Below are 24,187 nucleotides of genomic sequence, written 5' to 3'. Positions count from 1 at the left end.
TGGGACCCCTTCCGAAGCCGGACCAGAGGATGGGGGAGGGCTCCATCGGTTTAAGGCCCCTTCACCCCGAGGCCCCCGCACAGCCCGAAAATGTTCCCGCCGCCGGGATCTGGGGAGTCTAACGCACCTGGAGGACGCTCGGTGCCCACGCCCAGAGGGCGCTGCAGACTGGCGCTCACGGTCGGAGACCGACGCCCGCCTCTCCGGCCCCTCTCCCGGACAGCGCCCCACTACACTGGGCTGGGGCGGAAGGGGGTGCGCCCCGGGCCCCGCCACCCAGGAGCAGCACAGCTGAAACGCCGGGCACAACAGCCTGTGGGGGACCACAGCTCCACAGGAAGGCCAGGTTCTCCGGCCTCGCGCAGCGAGAGGGGGCGGGGCCGGGGCCGGGGCCAGGGCGCCGGGGGTGTGGCGTTGCGAGGAGGCCGGGCCGGGTGGCTCAGAGGGCGGGGTCCTAGGGGGTGGGGACTGGGGCTGGCCCCGAGACCTGGCGAGCTGGGGGTGGGGGGCTAGTTTTTGCAACGGCTAAGGGCCTGTGGGTTTATTATAAGGCGGAGCTCGGCGGGAGAGGTGCGGGCGGGAGACGAGTGGAGTCGAGCGGAGAGGAATCCAGCGGCAGAGAGCGGACTGTAGCCAGCGGGTCCCGCAGCCCTCGCCGTAGACAGCTGTGCGCGGGGCAGCGCCCGAGGGTGCAGAGCGCAACGACCCGGCGGGGCAGGCCAGGAGCCCCGAGCAGTCCGTGCCGCGCGGCGCCGCCCCGATCCCCGCAGCCTGCCGCGCTCCCGCCGCCGGTCCGGGCAGCATGAGGCGCGCGGCGCTCTGGCTCTGGCTGTGCGCGCTGGCGCTGCGCCTGCAGCCGGCTCTCCCGGTGAGTGCGGCCCGGGGCCGGGCAGGGAGCGGCGGGAAGCCGGTGCTTGCAGACCCGCCGATGCCGCCGGCGGCACGTGGAGGGGGAGGGGAAGCGGGGACTTTCCTTCCCGCGCTAGCCAGGCGGGCCCGGGACCGTGACCGCGAAACCGGGGCTTCCGCCTCAATTGCCTCCGCCGTCGGTGGGCGCCGCGCGGGTTCCGCCGCCAAGAGCCGGGGGCTCGGGCTTCCCGCGCAGAGGAGCCTGCGCCGGTGCCCCGCGCTCAATTATGTGACCCCGCTCCACATGCGTCGGAGCCCGCCAGCCTGCGGCGCCGCCGGGGTCGCAGGCTCCTCTCCGCTCCGCCCGCGACCTGAGAAGATGCAGTGACCGCGGCCACGACGCCCCGCCCGCAGAGCCTAATTTAAAGCAGACTTGCGGAGCCCGGGCGCCCAGCCCCTTCGGCGGGGACGAGTTTGGGCGCAGCGGGGCCGGCGCGCTGGCCGAGGAGCCGGGGCCAGGGCTGCGCGGGGGTCGCGGCGGACGTGGGGGTCGCGGCTTCCAGTCCGCTGCCCTAAGGGAGCGGGGCCGAGCCGGCAGCGGAAGGTTCCGGGAAGTTGGCCCCCGAACATCAGAGCCCCGCAGGAACCCAACTTCGGGGCTGCTGAAGTTGTGCTGCCCGCGGAGGGGCGCGTGCGGGGCCCGGCACGGCCGGCGCGGGCTGCGGCTTCCACGCGAGTGGACCCCGGAATGGCTCTTCCCCTCCCCCGGCCTGGCTTTGTGCTGGAGCCGCGCGGAGGGAAGGCGGGTCCCTTGGCCCGCCCAGTGGAGCCGAGGGGAAAGAGGGACAAATGTGGAGCCCGTGGCTGAGGGAGGAGGCCTTCGAGTAGGACTCCAGCGCCCACCTTTGGCGAGGGGGTGGGTCCCCCTTTAAAGAGGGACCTGGCCGACCTAGAGCCTCCCGAGGGCCCCCAGAAAGTGATCTCCCGCCCCCGCCGCCGTCCGCTAGCCCGCCTTCCCCAATGGGGGCGCTTTGTTCTCGGCCCCTGTAACCCTTTCCTGGGAACCGCCCCGCCGCGCCGGCCCTGCCGTGGGCCAGCACGCGGGCGGCCGCCAGGTGTCAGCGCTGGCCGCCGGGTGTCCACGTCCACTCCAGCCCCCACGCCCGCTGCAGGGGTCCCGGGGCCCTCCCCGCGGGCTGGCTCGGCCATCCCCCGGGATGGAGAGGGGAGGTGCGGACGGAGCGGGGGCTCTTCCCCTTCCGGAAGTGGCGGTCTCTCGCCACATCTGGACCGCTCGACTTCCCGAGCTCTTGGTTAGGGAGGCACGTGGGCAGAGAAGGATCGCGGCCGGGTGGAGGCGGGGGGGCGGGTGGGGGGAGGTGCCGGGTCTTCCCCTGGTAATGTGGCATCTGCACAAGTCTCGGCAACGCCGACCGTCTGGAAGCGGGTCCCTCTACAATGATAGAAGCTACCAGCTCCTGAGAGCTGGCGGGTATTTTACAGGGTCTGGCTCAGGTGAGGTGTTTCCCAGGCTCATCTGGGAAGAGCCCTCCCTGCTTTCCAGGCGATTGTTTCTGGAAGTATTTTGAGGAATAGGGTCCCCGATGCTGCTTGAATTGCTGATGAGTTGGAGGTGGGGGGCCGAGGGTGCCAAATCTGAGGGAGCCATGGGGACTGATGGGATTTCTGAACTCCGTCTCTGGTGCATTCCTGGCTTTCAGGTCCAGGAAGGTGGCATCTGGCTTCTTCTCTCTTCAGGGCTGCAGTTTCTGTGGGATTCAGTTGGTGCCTTGAATCATAGTTAAAATTCGGGAGAAGATAGTGGAGGTGTGTGGCTTACTTCCGTGGCCCCTCTGGCCTTACCTGGCTGCTGCACTCTCTCCAGGTCCAAGATGGAGCCTCAGCAAAGATTGCTGAGGTGGGGTTCTCCACCTATTTCCAGCAGAATCGGGGGGATTGTGGGTGGTGGTTCTTTTACCCGCCTTGGTGGGGCTGGCATTCTCCTGAGCTGGGATCTCAGGGTGTCTGTTGACATGGGGGAAGGCATGGGATCTGAGGTTCTCTGTGGAGCGTGTTTCCCAGCCTCCTGTGTACTGGGTAAGGGCAGATGCTGCAGTAGGAGGCATTATGTCTTGCCTAGAAACTTTGACCCAATAGAGAGGGAGACACAGGACTGGGGGGCAGTTGTGTCTCAAAGGGGAAAGGATGAAAGGAGGGAGTCTCCTTAGAATGTGGTGGTGGGAGGGCTTCCTGGAGCCGGTGGCTGAGTGGAGCCTGAAAGCACTAAGCTTTGGAGTCAGACCTTGGCTTGGAGTTCAGGTTTTCTTTTTTCTTTTATAAAGTGTAGCGTGTTTTCTCTTGCCCAGCCCTGCTTTTTCCTTTTACAATGGATGTCCATGTTGGGTTTAAAGTGGGGACATAAAGTGGCATAAAGTAGCCACCCCTCCCCCCTTCCTAAAAGAAGTAAGGCAGTGGGGTTTGCCTAAAACAGGAGGCAGTGTCTACAGGTTGCAGACATCTGGTCTTCTCCCAGGGTTCACTTTGGTCCCAGTGGGAAAGCAGGTCAGAACCCCCCTGGGGACCAGTGAGGTAAGGTATGATCCTGGGCACCTGACTTTGAATGGGCAAGGGAAGGCTGCTTGAAACCACTCCCAAGAGACAAGAACAGGTTTGCCTAAAAGGCTTCTGAGTGTGTGTTTCCCCTGGTCTTTTGTTTCTTCCATGCCAGGAAAGTTGCTTGTTCTGGAATAGTTACTTGTTGTTTTTCTCTCCTTCCTTTTCTCTTTCTTGAAAGGCATAAAATCCCTTTTTGCCCTAATTATGGGGGCCAGTAGAGACATTTCCCAAAGGCCTGGCAGAGTGGGTGGGGGGTGGGGGAGGCCTTAGCTGCCTCCTCCTGGGCTCGGAGCCTTCTAGAGGTGATGTCACTCCTGGCTTCAGCTCTTCCAAGAGGGTGGAGCTGGTTTTCATCTCTACCTGTGGCTCATGGTGGGTTCCAATAAAACCTCATTAACCGAGGCTGGTGGGAGACGGATGAGAGAGGAGAGAGGCCTGGAAAGAATTAGAAAGAAGGGAAAAGCTTGAATTTTGTAGTGTTTTTTTTTTCTTTATAGAGGACTGTTTCCTATTGCCAAATTTTGGATCCTGAAATCCCTTGGGAATGAGGTATCCTTGGTATCCAGGTTTCCTTAGTGAGCTAAGAATTCACGTTGGCCTCAGAAGTATTCTTTCTTTGGGCAGGACTGTCTGCAGTGTATTTTCCTTCCTTTATTAACAGAAGGATACAAAGCATAATCTAATCCGGGGAGGCCAGGGTCCTCACTTGTCACCGTGTTACGTGAGGCATTTAATCTCCTGGGTTTTTGAGCTCCCAAGACTACTTTGCCTCCTGTGCTGGGTGCCCCCGGTTGGTACCCTTTGAATTCTGGCTTGTTCTTCCTCTTCCTCCATCTCTGATAGCAGCCCGAGGTGACAGTCATGGTCGTGTAAGTGCAGCCAGCAGCTTTTCTGTTCAGTTCTAACTTGCACTTTTCTCCAGCAGTGCTAAGACACTAATCAGAGTTGGGAGAACCATTTCTCAGACGATGCGTTTTCTGTGCTGAGAGTGTCGATGGTGAGCCACGTTCGTGATCCGTGACACGTGCACTTTGCACCTTCATGGGCCCAGCTGGGACCCCTGCAGTACCCCTGATGGTACCTAGAATCACAAAGGCTGTCAAGGGACGTGCTTAAGGCTCCCTCGGTGAACAGGTGTGGATGACCTCTGGCAGGAGGCCCCTAATGATCCCCATGTTGTGAGTTCCTCCACCTGGCTTGAGTTATAAGCGACTCGCTAGTCACAGAGGTAGCCTGGACCAGGTGAGGCTAACTCCTTGTAACTCATAATCGGAAGGGCCCTTGTTCTTAGCATGGGTCCTGTCTCTGTCTCTTCACCATGTTTTAATTGGATCGAAGGGCATTTTCTTAGTGCCGGTACTTCCAGGCAGGCCACGAACAGCTTTGGATTAAGTAGAGCCCCAGGACCGAGTCTCAACCCTGCCACTGATTCACCGTGTAATCTTGGGTGAGTCACTTCACTTCCAAGTCTTGGTGTCCTCTGAAAAGCGGACATCATACCTGTTCTCCCTGTCCTCTTTCTGTCATTTGCGTGTTCATTTCATAATGAGCACTTGAAAGTGTTTGGAAGTGAAAGTGCCAGAGGAGAAGGGAGCTGTGGATAGAATTACGGGACCCTTTGATTGAATGCCTGCTGTCAAGCCCTCACTGCTTCCCTTACATTCTTATTCCATTTTTACCCAAACCTTTATGAGATACATCATTGTCCTCGTTTTGTGGATGAGGCCTCTAGAAGTGAGCCCTTCCAAGGGGCCGGTGTGGAAGAAGCAGGATTTGTACAGATCTGGGGCCATATGTGTATGGCACGAATGAGTTGCTGGACTCTGACATCTCCCCAGTAAAGCCCAGTAGAGCAGGCTGCCTGACACTTGCGAGGCCCTATGGGTGATTGCTGTTCTGTCCCAGAGAACTGTGCGTGGACATGCTTTGGATGGAGGGCGCATTGGGCTGGGCAGAGCTGGCCTGAACAGTGCCTTTAGGTGAACCCTGAGCATTGGCAACATCCTGGGCTTGGGTTGGGTTCAGCCCACGGCTTAGGGACAGGCAAGAGTTGCTCCCAGAAGCCTCAGTCAGGAAACAGTGGGACCCGGGAGAGCAGGGTAGGACGTGCTCCCAGGTCTGATACCCATGAAGGGACCATACATCCTTGGCTTGGTGCAGAGTGGCCTGATGGGGTGACTGTCCCCGTGTTTGATGGTGACTGTGTGTTTGTCCCCAGGGCAGCAGCTGGTCTCCACGGACTTTCATCTTAGGCACTAGGGAAATGTTTTTGGAACTAGTAGACCCATTTTTAAGCTTGGGAGGCAGGCATCATGGTATCAGCCAGGTGACCAGACACCCAGGACTCCTGGCTCCTGGGTTGGGCTCCCCTGCTGGCCCCCTCCAGCTCCCGCTCTCGATGCAGGAACAGCCCTGTGAAGAAATGGTCATTCAGGGCTTTCTAGTCCTGGAACCTTGCTAGTTTTACAGAACAAACGATTTCCTGATTTCTTCCTTCTTTTCAACAACCAGTCTTGGAGTCGTGGGTTGAAAGCTACCCACTACCCCCATCCCCCACCCGGAGGGCCTGCCTGAGTGTGTCTAGAGAGAAGGAGTGGGATTAAGGGAGTCTGTGGAAAGAAGGCTTTTGGCGCCAGGTCCCTGTGCCCTGGAACAGACTCAGCACGGTGTCATTTCCCTCTCAGCTGTTCCAGCAGACATGGGGCTTTAGATGGGAGTGTGCCTTCTGGAACCTCCCTCTGAGCGGGCTGGGGAGTGCTGAGGGAGGGCAGGCGGTATCCCTCAACACAAGGAGGCCCATTTGAGGCCACAAAGGTAAGACCGTGTGCCCCACAGTCACCTCAGCAACTGTGACTTCAAGACACAGGCAGCATCCTACACAGCCTTTGGGACGACGAGTTCTGTCTGCGTGATGGCACTGCTTTGTCCTGGCCTCACGAAGCTTACGCCGGGTTCTAGAAGTTCTCCGGTATTTCTGGGCCTGAGACAGGGGCATCTGGTCAGCTCAGTGCTCTGGGGCCCAGAGGAGTGAGCAGGTGATGGGGGTTGGCCTGAGGAAAGGTGGGCTAAGCTTCCTCTGGAAAGTGTCCTGCCTCCTGTCCTGCTGTGCAGGTCTGGGGAGCCAGGGTGTCTGGAGGGGCGCAGGCTCAGGGAGGCAGGCTTATGGGGGAGGGGAGTGCGGTGGGCAGCCTTGGGGCTTGGGACCACTGGCCAGGAGAGGGTAAGCTGGTGGCTGGACCTGCTCCCCGACGCATTCGTCTGCCCACAGGTATTTCCTTGACTCGTGAAGTTGGAAGCTTCCCAATGCACCCCCTTCTGGTCTCTTTGGGGGTCTCTCTCCTCCTGGCCTCTGTTTATGGCTCTAAGGGCTGCTTGGTCCTATGCGGAGGCTGCTTCTCCTCTGGCCTTCAGTGCTGGGAAAACTCCTGTGATTCCCCCCACCAGAGGCTGCGTGCGTGCGTGCATGTGTGCGTGTACACACGGGGGTAGGGTAGTGGACACGCAGCATGGGTTGAAGCCAAACCTAAGCTTTGCCTGGGCCATCCTGACTCTGTTTCCCCAATGGGCCTTTGTACTGGGTAGGCCGCAGTCTGTTTCGGGGGGACCCTGGGTCCCACCTGTCTACAGCTTCCTCTCCAGAAGATAGAAAGTGGTCTTCCTCTCTCTCCCCTTTTCTGGTGGGCTTTTCCCTCTTCAGCTACAACTCTTGACGCTCCTCTGTTACTGGCGTTAGAAGTCTTTGGAAGTTCTTCCTAGAGAAAAGTGCAGCCAGGACACGTGTCCTTCCTAGTCCTGGTTTAGCCTCTGACTGGCCCACGCAGGTCTGTCTCTGTGCCTCAGTTCTCCCATCTGCTCAAGGGGTTTCCTTCCCTGTCTTTAGCTCTGATGGTCCTGTGGTTGCAGAGAGACCTTGCCTGGGGATGGTGAAGGTGGCTGTGGGGAAGGGGAGTGCAGTGGGCAGCCTTGGGGCTTGGTGGGGAACATGGCAGGGGTTTAAGGTCCTCTGCTGTTACTCTTCTGGGGCCTTGAAGGGACACTCACTGCCTGAGAGGTCCTCTGTGGAGGGCCGGGCAGGCTGCTTGGAGGAGGTGGACTTAGAGCTCAGAGTGGGAACCAGAGGTGGACAGGGGACCCTGGGCAAGGTCAGACTTGGTGATGTTCTGTGCACACACCCAGGCATCCTGGCCCCGTGCCCCAGGTCCGTTCATCGGCAAGAACGGAAGCCCCGTCGGGCAGGTTGGGGCAGTGGGGCAGGTGGGTGTGTTTATCGCTCCACTTGTCAGCTGAGTCATGGTGCCAGGCCCACAGATCCTCCCCTGACACTCACCCACCCAGTCTTGACCATGAGCCCACGATGTGCCAGGCATGGGATGGGGAACAGCCCAGTATGGCTGACTAAGGCTCTGCTTGCCTGGCTTCCAACCCTGACCCTCCTCTTTGCTGCGGAGTGACTTTGTGCAAGGGACTGTCTTGGCCTCAGTGAGCCCATCTGTGAAATGGAAGGAGGGGGCAAAGAAGCCGGTGATCATCACGCATTGGGGTCTTCATGATGTCCTGCTGGGTCACGGGACTGGGGGCGGGGCCTACCTCTGTTCCCGCTGCCTCCATCCCTGAGGGTCCTGAGCCCTTCCTGGCTTGACCAGATCTAAAGCCCAGAGCCTGGGCACCTGCCGTGTACACGGCCCCATGGAGGTGGGGAGTGGTCTACACCTGATCGGGGGGCCCACGCAAGAGAGGGTGGCCATGACTGGGACCAGACAGGAGGCTTGATCTGTGCAGACGGGCCAGAGGGGCCGTGACCGTAAAGGTCCTTCACTGGGACAGGGTTCCTCCCAGAATCCCTCAGCTGTACCTAGTCAGGAGCTCAGACCGCAGCTCTCAGGTGATTTTCTGGCCATGGGAAGTAAGAGCGGAGGTGGTGCCCTGCTGAGGGCAGTGGGGGTGGCCGAGGCTACCAGTACTGCTCTGGGACCATTCACGGGCACCATGATCTCCAGCGGTGTTAAGAGTCCTGTCCCATCACAACCACATTGAATTTGTCTTTCCCACTTAGGGCTACCCAGCACTTTCTGTGGCCAAACCCGCCCTCCTTGGTGGCCCTCTGGCCCTGGGTGGGTGCAAGGTGTGGAGGTAAAGCGGGGCCTTCTGCAGGCCAAGGTGTGCTCATCTGCTCCAGACCCAGCAAGTAATGACGGTGGGCAGCCCTGGGGGACTCGAGGACTGCTGTTTCCGTGCCCCTTGCCCCACAGTGGCCGCTGATGTTCGGGGCCTCGCCAGCCTGCTTGGGGCCTGGACTGTGTTGGCAGCACCGGCTCTTCTCTCCGTGGCTTGTCAGCGTCCCTGCTGCCCAGGGGACTGTCCCGGGCCTTGGAGTCCCATCTCTGGCGAGTGTCCCCGACGGATGTGTGATCAGGTTTGGGCTCGCAGGGCCCCGGGCTGCGGGTGTTTTGGGAGGCCTCTGAGACTGGCAGAGGCTGACGTCACTCCACCTTCTCCCAGAGAGAACCGCAGGGGTGCGGCCCTGCTGTCTGTGGGGACCGCACCTCCTCCTGGGTGCCTTGTGGGGACCATCAGGGCAGTGAGACCTCCAGGCTGGCCAGGGCCTACGGGCTATGGGCTGGGCTAGGAGAATGGGCCATCTATGCAAGGGGAGGACCTCAGACTCTGCCCCTGCCTCCTCTCCCCACCCCCCGCAGGCATCTGGGGGTAGGGGTGGGGGATGTCTGGGGGAGGAGCGTAGTTGCTGTGTTTTCCTGGGGTCATCCTGGATGTTGTAAGGTCCTGGGAAGGCCCTGAGGTCTGGGTCCTCATCCTGGGAATTGTGTGAGGAGCAGAAAACCTGTGACTTTCACACCCACCCCCCGCTGAACAGGGCCATCCTTCGACCTAGGGGCTGGGCGTCCAAGGGGCATCCTGGTCCACCTTTCCCCCAGTATGACAGCAGCAGCCTGAGTCTGATTGTTTGGGTCTGTCTACCTTTGGGGTGGGTTCTGGGGTCCTGACGCTCTGAAGGCTGGGCAGGCCAGGTGGGGTCTAGAGCTGGTGGGCTAATGGGCATAGGTGAGCATCCCTGGGGACTGGACCAGGGAGAGGCGACCTATGGAGGCTGGGACGAGCACTGGACATGGAGTTACCAGGCTCCGTCATTACCAGGCTCCCTGGGTACCTCCGGCCTGTTTCTTCACCTGCCCCTAAGCCTCAGTTTCCACTTCTATAAATTAGGGGTTTTCATCTGCCTCAGAGGGCTTGGGAAAAGGTCCCAGGAAGTAATATATGTGGCATGAGTGAGAGCCCCTTCCTTGCCTGGGCTCAGTCTAGCAAGTCGAGGGGAGTTTGGGGGCTGACTCTGTGGGGGGGGGGTGCCCTGAGGAGACCCCCTGCTGGCTGTCTGACCTGTCGGGGCGTGTCATCCCTTCATGTCAATGGCTGGCTGGTTTTACTCCTGGGTGCTGAAAACAGGGCTTTTGCCCCTTCTTGGAAATTGGAACCTTCCCTGGCAGGCCAGACTCTGCTCACCTGTGCCCGAGTCTCTGCCAGGGGCAGGCCACTGACCCCAAGGAGGTGTGGGCTGGGCCGGTGGGTGGTGCGAGGAGGCCAGACACCAGGGCACCTGGGTAGGGGTGCAGGCCAGCTGAGCAGGGACCCCCAGACGGGGGGCGGGGGACAGTGGCTTGTCCCTAGATCTGCAGACTTAAGGTCTCCCAGGAGAGGGAGCTGGGCTAGGCTGGGCCGCAGGATTTGGGGGGAAGAGGGCCCCACTCCTACAGTCCTTCCTTCTGCACTTTCCCCTTTGCCACCTCCCATGGAAATGATGGCTCCTTCTTCCTGAGAGCAGGGGAGCCACGTGGTCCTCACTGAAGGGTGGCTCACAGCATGCCTGCCGGCCTGCCTGCCCACAAACCCTCCCCCTGGCCCTTCACTGGCTGTGTGCCCTGGGACTAACGACTTATCCCCTTTGTTTCCTTTTCTTTATCTGGAGGATGACTATGGTACTAGAATCTAAGGTTATTATGAAGATTAATTATTTCAGCTAAAGTGCTTAGATAAGTGCCAGGCACAGGGGACACAATAAATATTAGCTGTTATAACTGTTTTTCCCCTAAGGCCTAATTCAGGTATTTCTGTTTGTCGAGTAACCCCCAGCCCAGGTTAAAGCCCAAGATTCTTACTGCCACCCTGACTGTCCTTGAGCCCTGGGGATGGTGTTAGGGCTACATCCCCTCCTGGGCACCTCCTGGGTGCCTCCCAGGTGCCTCTGAGCTCCTAAGACTGGGGCTGCATCCAGTCTCCCTTCAGCTGCCTTAGGACCTACTGGGCGCGGGTGCAGCTAGTGCCTAGGAGCTCAGGGCTGGGCGTTTGAGGCTCGATGGGCCTTCCAGCCATCAAGAAGCCCCTGGAGGATGGTATGCTGATGGTCAAGGGACCCAGGCTACTCTGCTTCTGTGGAGGTCGGGAGCCCACCAGTCACCTGGGGAGCAAGTTCAACCCATTCAGACCTGGTCTTCATGGAAGATTCTGCCGCATCTTGTTTATGCCCCAAACCCCCAGTTCCACTCTGCTGTGGTACCCCTATGGGACTCCTTCAAGGACGCTCTGCCCTACCTGTGTCTTTGTCTGGACTCCTAGCAGCCTCAGTGCCTAATCAGTCTGAATTGTACTTTATTCCAGAGGCAGGTTCCCAGGCTAGCCCATTCTTCTGCTTGTGGGAGGAGAAGCCATGTCTGTAGCTCAAAGTGGGAACAAAGAGAATTTAGTCTTTCTTAGGTGTGGGGTTGGCTGGCAACCATATTCTGACACAGGTTAAAAAATTTGTTCTTGGCATCTCCCAGCCTCTCTTTTGTAACCTTTCCCATCCTCCATAGCTCCTACCCACCCACAGTGCCTCACTTCCAGAATGAGCACATCCCCCTTATAGAGCTGCTTTATACTCTAGTGTGAATGACTAGCACTGGATAGCCTTCCCAGAGGCATTTTAATGGGGATACTCTGCAACAGCAAGGACACCAATGGGGTAAATGGGTGAAGAAGAGCTCCCTTTCCCTGCATACACAGCTGGAGCCCTGACTGGTTGCAGGTGTGTCCAAAGCTACAAGTTTCTGCCTCTGTGAAACTTGAGGATACTTTATTTAGAGCAGTGGGGCAGGGTGGGGGAGTTGTCTCTAGAGGCCGGTGAGCCAGAGGTGTCAGGCCCCTAAGCCTGGTGGAATCTGGGGGTTAATCAGCTAGAGAGGAGTGCAAGGGGCCCCCGTGAGGGCTGGTGGGGAACCCTACACCGAGCTTCTGGTTTTAGCTGTCTTGTTTGGATAGCCAGGGTTGGGGAGGGACAAGGCTCTGGAGGCCTTAGCTGCTCTCTCTGTCCTCATGGGTTGCCAGTTGCCAGAGTCCCCTTGATTTGGGACATCTCCAGCATCCTGCCTGGTCCATAACCCTCCTCAGGAAGCTGAGAGCAATGACCCTGAGTCCCTGTGATCAAGCGCCCTTATCCCCACTAGCCACGTGGGTCCTCTGCCCACTAAGCACCGTGTTTGTGGTACACCCCTCAGGTGGGCAGTCTGCTGCGGCTGCTGCACCTGCCGGCCCCTTGAGGGCGGGTCTCAACCTCCCAGCCGTAGGCTGGGAACTAGGAGCCCCCTTGCCGTCACTCGTTGGACAGATGGGGAACTGGAAACTGTGTGTTTTCCAAGGTCATCCAGTAAGTTGGGAACAGAGCCCAGGCTATAACCAGGTTTTCCTGGTGTCGGGTTTGGTCACTTTCCCCTGGCTGTCCCTTGTCTGGCTCCCAGGGCAGCCCTGGCCACAAAGGCTGGCAGGGCCAGGCTGGGCAGCCTTGCTCAATGCCCAGCCTGGGGCGCTCGCGGGCGGGGTTGGGGGGGGGGCGGGAAGCTGAGGAACTGGTCTTCCAGCTCCGTGGCCCCACACCCAGCCCTCAGCTGGGCCTGTTCTGAGACGAGTCCCAGCACGTGGGCTGTGAGGCGGGCTCCAGCTCTGGGGAGGGGTGGGTCTGGGGGGTGCTGGTGGCAGCTCTCACCTGGCTTGGGCATCAGGCCTGGGGCTGGCTGCCAGGATCCTCCCTCCCTCAATGCAGCCTTGTTTTCTCTGGGTACTTGACATAGGCAGAATGCGCCAGGGCAAAGGGCTCTGCGACCTTGACCTCAGGTTTCCATCTGGAAAGCCCAACATTAGTGTTGTGGGAAATGCTACCACAGGGCTGGCCAGGGAGGAGGGGGCTGTTTCCGAGGCCGGTATGGAGATCCCCTGCCCTGGAACCCCCCACGTGGTAAGGCCTGTGTCTGAGTGGCAGGCTGGGGACAGGTCAGGTGGGTTGTGTGTGTGAGTGGGGGGAAGGGTACACGCGTGGGAGGTCCCCTGAAAGGCGCTCCTGGTAGAAGTGCCGATGGGGGTTGGGGCCTGGGTGCCCTCATGGCTGCTCAGGCTGAGGGCAGAGTAAGTCTCCTGTCACCCAGCTGCTGCTGCTGCCTGGGCCCCTGCCGCCCTAGGCCAAGCCCGTCATGCCCTCTGCAAGTCCCGGCTTGACCTGATTCTGGTAGAGAGACACTGAGCTGATAAATCACCATGCCTGTCAGGCCGGAAATGCTGGGTGGCTCGGAGGCTCTGGTGGGGCCCCCACCTCCTGGGAGTGTCTTCAGTGGGGGCAGGTTTCAGGGTCTTGAGGCCAAAGCTGGGAGACTGGTGCCTCTCAGTGTCCTAAGCACATCTCCCCGGCAGCTCCCAAGGTAGGAAAGAAGCCTCTGGAGAGAGAGTGATTTCTGTGCCACCACTGGGATAGCCTGGGGCAGGAGGGAGCCTGGTGTCTTCCCTGGGCCCTGGCCTGTTGTCCTGCCCCTCCTACAAACCCTGGTGTGGCAATCTGGGGCCACCGTGTCACCCGCTGACAAGGAGCTGGGGCTGCTGCTCCCATGCCCGCCTAGCCTGTCAGAGCACTAAGGGAGCTTGGGGGACTCCAGCCTGGCCCCTTCTGTTGTCTGGAGAGAGGCAGAAAGCTGCCCAGGTCACCCAGCAGGGGAGCAGTAGGGCTAGATGCGCCCTGGGGCAGCCACCCTGGTCAGGCTCCCCACTCCCCACAACCCTGGCTCTGGTGATTTCCCTGAGACCCCGGATCCAAGGTGCTTTGGGTTTGACCTGCCTGGCCCTTTGGGTCCGTGCTCAGGCCATGTTGCCCAGGTGCTAAAGGAGCGGGTACAGATAGTGTTCCGGACGAGGAAAGTAGGGCCCCAGGGTGTTGGGTGAGCCATAGGAGTGGAGCTGCGTGTCCCACAACATTCTCTTCCCTCCCCCCACTCCCCATCTCTCACCCCATCCCCCCCCCACCCCAGGAAAGCAGGTGCCCCTGAAAGACTGCAGGGGGGCTCAGCGGCCCCTGCTCCCCGCCCCGAGAGACCCCGCTCCTCCTGCCAGGTCAGTGCCTGAGGCCTGAGATCCCACGGAGGGCCGGCAGCCCCAGGGCCCAGCCAGAGGGCCCATGCCTCCGAAGTTCAGGGTTTCCTCAGCTCCACGGTGAGGCTTTTTCACAGACCAGGCAGGCACTGCGGTGCACTGTTTGTAGAGAGTGGCTGCATCAGAAATACAGAGAATGTTCCAGAGTCATCTTGGATCCCTTTGCCGCTAGGGCTTGTTTATGGGGCCCTGTTGCTGTTTGGGACCTCCTTCTTGAACATGACCAGAGCGAGGGTCTTGGGACCTTCTGGGGGTTTGCCTTCCCCGGCGCCCGGGCCCTGGGCAACTCCAGGCTAGAAGTTTTCCTGTTCAGATTAGTGTTCTCCAAGAATAGGCTGCATCCCTACTGAGTGGGGCCTTTGTTCGCTATCAGAGTCCTGGGCCTTTGCCCTAGACCCACTGAGTCAGCTTCAGGGATAGTGCTTAGAGGACTTCATCTGGTGATTCTCAGGATCCTGAGAAAGAGAGCCCCGGGCCTGGCCAAAGGCGATGGTTTGGATGTCCCTTTGGGTCAGTTTGGCATCTTGATGCATAGGTGGGGGTTGAAGGCTGGGGTTCTTTAGCTCTGAGATCTCAGGACCCAAGAGTTAGGAACTGTAGGGGTGTGTGGGGGGGTGTGGGGGAAGTCTTAGTTCCATAGATCTGTCCAAGAAACTGAGGGAGTAACAATTCCTAAAGAAAATACGAATCTCTTAATCCTCCCAAGAGTGTCTGCTGCCCCGTGGGATCTCAGTGGGTGAGAAGAGTGGGTGTTTGTCCTGGCAGGTCTGTGGGGCCCGTGTTGCGTTTGGCCCCACTGCTGGGCTCCTGAAGCAAGTTGGGGGCCCCTCCAGTCAATAGCCCCAGAGCCAGCACCAAGGCTGGCTACCTAGGAAACGCTGCTGCCAGCCCCTTTAGCTCTGAAGGAGACCAGGAGGGCTGTGGACTCGGTGATTTGGTCCTACTACAGCAGCCCGGGCTTCATCGTCCCACTGGGACAAATAACGGTTAACGGATACCTGAGCCTCCTTCCCTGCGGCCCTGTATGCCTGCCACACTCCTGAGGTTCCCGTGTCGCCGAGCTTAGTGACTTGGGGCTGAGTGTTGTCTCCAGGTCTGCCTGGGGGGTTTCCAGGCCCAGCTTCAGTGTCCCCTGGAGGGTCACCCTCTGTGCCCCAGCCACCTGTTTGGAAGCCCGAAGTGGGGCTCCTGGCTGTGTGCCTTGGGAGCTTGCCAGGACCAGACCATGTCTTTTCTCTCCAAAGCCCCTGGATGGTGATCCCCTGAGTGTTGGTGTCACGGGCCCTGTTTAATATCCGTCTGTGACTTCCTTACACGATACTGTACTTTTAGCCACGTGTTGGCTGAAAAGCAATCCAGTGATGCTTTCTAAAGGCTTCGTGCTTTCTCCATCACTAAGTCAGGCAGCCGGTCATACATGGTTAGTGACTCAGGGTCACTACCTGTAGTTTGGAAACCACAAGTCTTTGGACCTGTTGGCTGCAGCTGACGGGGCGGCAGGAGTCCGGGGAGCAGGGGGACAGGCAGCCTCTTCCGTGAGTCTGGACTTGGAAGCTCTGGGGTCCGCCATCCTCCCTCGAACCTCTCTGAGATGCCCACTTGCTGTCTTGACTTGTGAGCTACCATGAAGCTCTTGGCCCCAAGATGTCTTGGGGGGCTGCTGCCCCACGGCCGCACTCCTGTCGGCCAGCCAGGATGGAGGTTGCCCAGGAGGGTGGCGCTGTCTCTGGCCAGTGCTGGGTGAGAGCTGGCTGGGCTTGGCTTGAGGCTCTGCCTTCTTGAGGCTCTTCTGCCGGCCTCCGCCCACAGACTCCCGATCTGTTCTCGGGAATGGCAGGCAGGAGCCCGAGGCAGACTCCCAGCCCTTGGCAGCTGTGATGCGTGGGCTGGCACCTTGGTCCCCTCGGCTGCTGGGGTAGGGGTCAGGCATTCTTACTCTGTGACACTCTCATCCTGTAGCTCCGGAGCGGGGGCGGCTGTGTTGACGGGATTGACATCTTCATGTATGTGTTGCAGAAGTGTAGATGGGCACCTTAAGCCGGATGGGCCTGCCAGGGGGTCTTTTGGGGGCTGGGGGGCGGGGGGGGGGGGGAGAGAGCCGGGTAGGTGAGGGGAGCATGTGCAGCCACAGCCCATGGCCTTGGGCAAGTCTCTACCCTTGTCTGTTTCGGTTCCTTATCTGTGCAAGATGCTAATCTCAGGCCCGCCTGCCTCAAATAGAAGGGTAAAGGTGGAAAGGGATAGAAAGTGTTTCCAGCGTGCGAGAATGCCTCAGTTTCTCATACCATCTCTTTTCTGCTCTGCTGGAGCCCTGACCCCGGGTCGCCTCTCTCAGTCCTTCCACGCAGCTCGGGTGTGGCCAGCAGCTCTGAGATGGAGGTGGGCTAAGTTCCTTTCCTGCTCCCTGTCTCCCAGCCTCCATGTGTCTGCCCCATGACCTGTGCCCTCCACTGGAGCCAAACCTGCCTTTGGCCTCTTGGGCCGGTGGGCTTAAAGGTCTGGAGCAGATTGGCCCTTCCTCTGGGCAAACTGAATGTGCAGATGTTTAGATCTTCCTACAAGGATTTTGGTGTGTTAGAGGAAAAGCTGTGCTTCCTAGGATTCTGCAGAGGTTAAAGATCCCCATTCAAGGTGTGAGGTGGCCTGCCTTTACCTTCCCAGGCTACTTGAGGTGAGTTCCAAGCTGGGCCACTCGCCTGTCCTCCAGCAGCCCTGACCTGTGGCCACACGGTGGTCTCTGAGGGGCCCTAGGCAGAGACAAGGTTGCGGAGAGCCCCACAGGAGACCTTGGGGGCAGCTGGCCACAGACTCTTAGCACAGCTGCCTAAGTGAAACTGGAAGTCTCACCCCAAAATGCCAGTCATCTGGCACCGAGTGATCCAAGTTCAAACTCAGCAGTTTCTGCTCATTTCCTCCCCAGGGAGTGGAGGCCCTCACTAAGGTTCACACCAGAGGAGATCAGGAGGTCACAGCAGCCCTTCCCGGGCTGGAGACCAGGCCCTGTGAGGGGAGGGGCTGCCCCGAGGTCAGGGAGCTGCTTTCAGCAGAGAAAGCGTTTGCTTAAGAGCTTGTTGTGTAAACAAGATCGCACAGGGATGAGCTGAGCAGAGCTGAGCGAACAAATTGTTTTTAGGGACTGGGCAGATTCGCAGTCTTATCTGGTGGTGAAAGAGGCCCTGTGCTTGGGAAACGGGCTAACCTGTTGGGGCTTCTCTGGGTAGGTGAGAGGTTGGGCCTCCTCAGCATCTGCCTGGCCTCACCTGGGCCCGAGACTCCGGCTTCTGCTAGAAGATTTGGCCCTGGTTTTGCTGCCCTGTGGGTGGCAGTCTGCTGTGGGCCAGGGGTGGGGGCATGTTGGGGTGGGGGCACCTGCTCCGTGCCTGCCTGGCGAGCAGTATTCTTTGCTCCCTTCGGGTGCAGCTACAGGCCTGGCCGAGGTGAGCTCCGTGGAGACAGGCCAGGTATTGCAGGCACCACCTGGGGACAGCCTAGGCAGGAAGTGGCCTGAGGGGTGGGTAGAGGACAGGGACTAAGCCGGTTGATGTAGATGGGCCATGAGTGCCCAGACGGGCTCTTCTTGGGCCAGAACCTTTTTCGGGGGGGGGGGGGTTGAGAAGAGAGGTAGAATTTGGGTTTTGTACTTTCAGAGGAAGCTCAGTGATATTTCTAGCCTGGTGGTTTCTACACGTGTCTGAAGTGTCCCTCTGACCCGAGGGTCTGATGGGGAGCCTCCACCTGGCCCAGCTGTGCCCCAGCAGCCTCAGCGAGGCCAAAGGTCTTGTCTGTCTCTTCCTTGCTCTGCTCCACTCAAGAGTGAAACCCCATGGCCTGTGGCGGGGACCCAGGGAGGCCTCTGGGGCTGAGGAGGCCTCGTTTCCTGGAGCCCAGCCTTGGGTCTCCTGTGACCTGGCTCCGTCCTGCCTCTCTTCTGACACCCCACCACCTCCATCCCAGCTCTCCCCCAGAAGGCACCATGCTGAGCAGCTCTCACTCCCCGAGTTAGAGCAGTGGCTGCTGTCGGTGCATAACCTCAGTGAGTTTTTGTAGCAGTCCTGGAATGTAGATATTACTACTGTCCCCATTTTGCAGATGGAGAAACTGAGGCCCTAAGAGGTTTAGTGATGTCCCCAGGGCCACTCATCTAGTAAGTGGCTAAGGTCAGGGAGTATCCTACCCCATGTGCTCTGAACTGTACTGCTCTGCCTCTTTATTCATGTTTTGGTGGCCCCTGACATCGGGGCCCTCTAGAGATGGAGGTGTCATGAACTCCTCTGGGTCCAAGGCTTGTTGCTGAACAGGACACTCATAGCTATCCTTCCTGCCACCTGGCCGTTGGGTCTCCCCTTCTCTGACGGACGTTCTGGAACTAGCGTTGGGGAGCCCTCCACACCCCCACATCGCCAGGCTCCAGGCTTCTCTGCAGCCTGCTGGGCTGTCTGTGGTGTGTCTTGCCTCCTCCTGGCCTGCTCACTAGTCCTGCAGCGGCAGCCCCTGCCTCGGGAGTCACCCTCTGGCCCCCACAGCCGCTTGGAGCTGCACTGGGCAGGCAGTGTCCTGGGACTGCTGTTTGCACACACAGTCCCTACCAGGCCCATAGCCCATGTGTTGGTGCCTCCTGAGAGCCGGGCCTCTTCTAGATCAGTCTCCTCTGTCCCTAGCCTAATGGGCATCCTGTCTTTGCTTCCCCAAGGGGGCCTAGGCCCAGTCCTTCCCGTTGGTGAGAAAACAGGCCAGGTGTGGGAGGTAGCACGGCCGGCCTGGGGCTGTCCTGTGTGGGTATGTCCCATGCCCATCCCTGATCTTGGCCCCTGTGAGACCCTTGATGTCCATACCCTGGTGTCCAGCATGCCTCTCTGGAGTCAGGTTACTGGGGGATTGTTCCTGGGGCTCTAGAAAACCCCAGTGTTGGACCCTGAAGCTCCCTGGCCAATGGCCCCGTGTTTAGTGTAGGCTGAGCTGATGGGCTCCATTGGGGCCACAGTCTCTCTTCCCAGTAATGACATCTTCTGTGGCTCTTCTAAGAGGTCCAGGGCCCCCTTACCAGGCTGAGTTTCTTGGGGCAAGGGCCCTGCCCTCTCTGGCATGTTTTTGTACCCCCAGCACCTGGTGCAGGGCTGGGTCATCATAGCATTCGGGGGTGTGTGGGGGACCAGAGGGCTGCCCTGAGCTGAGGGTCCTGGTGCCACACACAAAGGCTTCTTTCCTGTGCTGTGTGTGCGTGTGTGTGTGTGTGTGTGTGTGTGGTGCGGGAGTTCAGCTGTCTAGGACAGGGACTCCAGAGTAGCAGGGCCTTGGCCAAGCTTCCACTCATACCCTTTTGTATCCTTTTCCAGCAAACTGTGGCCATAAACGTGCCCCCTGAAGATCAGGACGGCTCTGGGGATGACTCTGACAACTTCTCTGGCTCTGGTGCAGGTGAGCTGACACGAGCGACCCCCAAGGTGGCCATCAGGCAGCAGGGTCTGGGGGGTGATGTTAGGGAAGAGAATGAGGTCCACGCTGCAAGGAGAAGGCATGTGTGGGTTGGCAGGGAGTGAGTATTGGGGTTCTAGAAGGCCCTGGGGGCTGTCCGCTGCAGACAGACTTGGGCTCATAGTGTCCTAACTCTCTGGGCAACCTTTGGAAAGGGGGACTTCTCCATGCCTCTCTTTCTTCATCTGTAAAATGGGAATATATTTTGACTTCATAAGATTATTGGGGGCTGTAAGATAACACAGAGCCTGGTGGGGTGTAGATCCTCCATAAATGTTCCCTTATCTTCTCCTATTTCCCCTTTCCCTGGGGGGGTGAAGTCCTTGAGTGGCAGGTGACCAGGGAGGCCTCCCAGAAGAGGTGCTCTTGAGCAGGATTTTGGAAGAGGGTTGAGGCCATCTGTGGGGAAAGTGGCCGAAGTAGGTGCCTGAGAGCTGGAAGTAGGACACAGGCCTCTGTTCTTGGTGGGGGTGTGTTAGGCCTTTTTGGGGAGAAGGAGGTGAACAGGAAGGGGGCCAGGGAGGTGTGTGTGCGGGGGACAAGGCAGTCAAGCTCCCGAGAATGCCCGCATCCAGGTAGCAGGCTTCCACAGCTTCGGGAAAGCTTCCTTCCCAGATGGCCTGGTGTGTCGTGGCTTGAGACACCACGCTGTTCCCAGGCACGTGTAGCAGAAAAGGGCAGCTTTCCTCTTCCATTTTCCAAAGCAGAGTTTCTCCCCTGGGGAAACCGCTTCTCACGGAGGGGTTTGCTCTGCCGGCCGGGGAGTCTTTGGGCGGGCCTTGCTCCCTGCAGGAGCTTGGCCGGTCTGGATGTCCTGGGCCTTGCCTGCTCCAACAAGCTGCTTCTGGGCTTCCAGGTGCTCTGCCAGATATCACCTTGTCGCAGCAGAGCCCATCCACGTGGAAGGACGTGGTGTTCCTGACATCTGTGCCCACGGCTCCAGAGCCCACTGGCGCAGATAACCCCACCGTCTCCACCTCCGTCCTGCCCACGGGAGAGGTACCCGAGGAGAGGGAGGCCGTGCTCCTGGCCAAGGTGGAGCCTGGCTTCACCGACCAGGAGAAGGAGACCACCCACCCACCTGGTGAGACCACGCCACACCCGACCACTCACCGGGCCTCGACAGTGAGAGCCACCACGGCCCCGGGGCCTGCCACCTCCCATCCCCACAGGGACATGCAGCCTGAGCACCATGAGCCCTCGGCGGGACCCAGGCAGCTCGACCCTCACACTCACCATGTGGAGGACAGAGGTCCTTCTGCCACCGAGAGGACCGCGGAGGATGGAGTGTCCACTCAGCTCCCAGTAGGCGAGGGCTCTGGGGAGCAGGTGAGTGCCCCCCGCTGTAGTCATCTGTGTTTCCACAGTGCATGGTGCCGACGGACTCTGGCTCAGTCATCAGGCACCCCCAGCACCCTGTGTCCTGTAAGCATGTCCCATCCCCCGCCATGAACAGAGGGTCACAAGGTCCTACCTTCCCCCTGCCTCCAGGGCCAGGCCCAGGGCAGGACAGACTAAATAGGAGACCAGAGCAAAGGAGTCCTTCAAGATTGCTTGTGAGAAGTCTTCCCAAACTTAAGCAAGAGAGTATAAAAATTCTACTCGATCTGACTTTCTGTCTCGCAGTCATGGTAACTTTACACTTTACATTAAAATGACAGTATTTCTTTTCTTTTAAAAGATTTTTATTTGTTTATGAGAGAGAGAGGGACAGAGAGAGAAGGTATGCACGTGCATGCACACACAAGTGAGGGGCAGGGGCAGAGAGAGGGAGAAGCAGACTCGGTGCTGGGCAGAAAGCCTGATGCGGGGCTCCATCCAAGGACCCCGAGATTGTGACCTGAGCCAAAGGCGAACACTTAACTGACTGAACCACCCAGGTGTCACCCTGTCTATTTTCATATAAATACATGTGCCTTGTCTCACTTGCTGTGATGTCTCTGCCACAGTCCAGGGGTCTGGTGTGATAGGATCAGAGGCTTTGGGGGTCCAGGAGGTCTGGGTTGGGTGCATCTGAGCTGGTGGCAGTGGTGACCAGGGAGGCCTGAGCTGCTTCTGGGTTGGGAAAGAAAACTGGATGCTGCTGCCAGAGGTGGCCCACCCCAGCCTGAGGTTGTCCCTGCCTCCCGTAGGACTTCACCTTTGACCTGTCTGGGGAGAATGTGGCCGGGACAGCGGTGGAGCCCAATGAGCGGAATCAACCCCCAGTGGACCGTGAGGCCTCACAGGGCCTCCTGGACAGGAAGGAAGTGCTGGGAGGTGAGTTTCTCTCAGGTCGGGGGTGGGCTGTATTTGTCCCTGGAGCGGGGCTGACCAAGGCTGCCTTGGGGGCCCCTCCTGGTGTGGGGGTACTGCTACTTAGCCCATGCTGAGCCGGCCTCCCTGCCCTCATAGGGGTCATCGCTGGAGGCCTCGTGGGGCTCATCTTGGCCGTGTGCCTGGTGGGTTTCATGCTCTACCGGATGAAGAAGAAGGACGAGGGCAGCTACTCCTTGGAGGAGCCCAAACAAGCCAATGGCGGAGCCTACCAGAAGCCCAGCAAGCAGGAGGAGTTCTATGCCTGACGGGGACCGTGCCCCTCCTCCCCCTACCACTCGCTAGGCCCCCACTTGCCTCTTCCATGAAGAACTGCAGGCCCTGCCACCACGCCCCCCTCCCAGAGCCCTGCCCGCGGACTCCGGGGGCACACTGGGGGCTCTCGACTCTGCTTCTCTGACTTCTGCCTGGAGACTTGGGCGCTGGGGCTTTCTCGCACGTGACCTTTCCACCACAGCCAGCACCTGGCATCACCTCCTCCTGACTCAGTTTCTCCAACCTGGAGCAGCCCCTCCCCAGGCCCAACTCTGGAGGGAAAGGGGACCCTGCCGCTTTGGTCCTGGATGGGTCTGCTGGCCAGCGGCGGGTACATCTGTAGCACTTGCTGGCGGAGACCGCTGATCTGGGGGCATTTCCTCCCCCGAGGGGCGAGGGGTGGGGAGAGGAGTTCGGAGCTCCAGCAGATTCCCATTGTTTTATGGGGGGGGGGTCTCCTTTAGATACAACTTGTTTTTGCACATGTTTCCTCTAGTTTCTCTGTTCATAGCCCAGTAGACTTTGTTACTCCTGAGGTAAGTTAAGTAAGTTCATTCGGTTACCTGCGTCTTGCTTCCCCTCATCTATGGCAAGGAGACAGCATCAGGGTTCAGGCTTTTCTGTTTTGTTTGTCGTTTTTTTTTTTTTTAAACTAGGAGAACCAAATCGGGAAAACAACATAATAGGCCTAGTTTGAGGGTTATCTCTGAGTTGTCACTCATGTGTGCAACAGGGTATGGAATGTCTGCCGGGTGGCCCTTGGGCTGGGCTGGCTGATCCCAGCGGCCCATGGGCAGTCGCCGCTGGAGCAGCCGTGCCCGAGGCCGTGGGGCCGCCACCGTGGCCAGGCTGCTGTGAAGCAGAGGAGCCAGGGGAGAATGGAATCCTGGCAGCTCTGGCTGGGGACCGAGGAGAGAGGACTGTGGGCCGGGAGACGGGGCAGTGGGCCCAGAGAGTCTCCCGCAGACTGAGCCCTGCCTTGGGTGCCCCAGAAAATGTCTCTGGGGGACATCTGCTTCTAGAAGGTGATGTGAGGGGCCTGGGCACACCTGGCACAGAGCTGTTCCACGCAGGACCAGGTTCCCCTTCAATGTGCTTCTGTGGCCCTGCCCTGGGCTGGAATCAGGAATGTTCCAAAGAGTGATAGTCTTTTGCTTTTGGCAAAACTCTACTTAATCCAATGGGTTTTTTCCCTGTACAGTAGATTTTCCAAATGTAATAAACTTTAATATAAAGTAGTCACGTGAACTCTCCTACCTTTGCTGCTTCTCTCTGTGTTGGTCGTGTGGACGTGACCAGCCTTTTCTCTAAACACAGATGATACTGAGAAACTTGGCCAAAAACTCTGTGCCTTTGTCTTTCCCGTGAGGAGGGATTCTGGGACCAGAGTCACTCTGGTTGCTTTGCTTCTCATTTTTTTGTCTTTGCTAAAGTTCTTCTGGAGGTCAGTAAGTCCAGCCAAGGTTATAGAAGGCCTGATGTAAATTTCTGTTGCCAAGCTTGAAGCATTGTCGCTTCAACGGCTGGAGAAGCTGTGGCGCCTCCAGCCCAGCCTTCCGCGGAGGCCACCAGCCCCACAGCGCCCCGGAGCCAAGGCCTGCCTCTCAGACACCTTGGACGGACCTCCTCTCACACCTTCGCCAGGACCCGAGGCCCCCAGCGCAACCCTCCTGGGAGCCCCTGTGCTTGCCTATTTAATTTGACAGTGTTCCAGCTGCTCTGTTGGCTGTTCCAGGAGGGGGGCCGTCTGTGACCCAGAGAGGTGCGCCGCCAGGAGAAGGGAACCTGTGCTCAGTACTGGGACTTTCTGTCCGGAGTGTGTGACCGGACATGACTGGGGGGGAGGGGTGTGGGGAGAAGGGTGGGGAAGGGTCTGTTACTGCTCATCTCTGCTCATCCTTGGGATGAGGCCGAGCCTGTGGCTGGGCCCGGTCGTGTAACTATAATAAACGGCACTTGTCATTTTGGGCTGTGGTGGTGGTTGAGTCTCTTCTTGGCCTGGCCATGCCCTCATCTGTCCTCTTCTTGGAGGGATCTCGGCTCTGGGCCATGCTGTTGGTTGGTGAGGAACACAGGACCAGTGCCGGGCCCTCTGCAGTAAGGGAGGGCTATGTCCCCCTCTGCCTTGGATCTCACCTTTGTCATCTCACCTCCTTCTAGGGCTCTTGGTCTTACTGTCTCCTGCCCAACCCACCTTCTTGCTCTCCTTCTAGATCATTCCCTA

At 59.0% G+C, this 24,187-nt stretch overlaps 1 protein-coding gene across 1 annotated transcript; it reads left to right on the top strand.

Moving 5' to 3' along the window:
- The first annotated feature begins 503 nt into the window (after positions 1-503).
- On the top strand, positions 504-23,933 carry SDC1 (syndecan 1). The gene is made up of 5 exons (XM_032866899.1): positions 504-868; positions 19,254-19,335; positions 20,249-20,721; positions 21,525-21,651; positions 21,787-23,933. Exons 1-5 carry the CDS (start codon positions 803-805, stop codon positions 21,954-21,956), a joined length of 918 nt encoding a protein of 305 aa, XP_032722790.1. The 5' UTR covers positions 504-802; the 3' UTR covers positions 21,957-23,933.
- The last annotated feature ends 254 nt before the right edge of the window (positions 23,934-24,187 follow it).

Source organism: Lontra canadensis, unplaced genomic scaffold, assembly GCF_010015895.1.
Source record: "Lontra canadensis isolate GAN:19392208 unplaced genomic scaffold, GSC_riverotter_1.0 scaffold32, whole genome shotgun sequence".
NCBI classification, from domain to species: Eukaryota; Metazoa; Chordata; class Mammalia; order Carnivora; family Mustelidae; genus Lontra; species Lontra canadensis.
The sequence above is the reverse complement of the archived record's forward strand: the minus strand, read 5'-3'. Positions and strand labels throughout refer to the sequence as shown.

What these genes read in the sequence shown, in the direction of transcription:
- SDC1 (XM_032866899.1), top strand. Translation starts at nt 803, where the DNA reads ATGAGGCGCGCGGCGCTCTGGCTCTGGCTGTGCGCGCTGGCGCTGCGC. An exon ending in CTTCTCTGGCTCTGGTGCAG is followed by an intron (nt 19,336 to 20,248) that starts GTGAGCTGACAC and finishes CTGGGCTTCCAG; the next exon opens with GTGCTCTGCCAGATATCACC. An exon ending in GCGAGGGCTCTGGGGAGCAG is followed by an intron (nt 20,722 to 21,524) that starts GTGAGTGCCCCC and finishes TGCCTCCCGTAG; the next exon opens with GACTTCACCTTTGACCTGTC.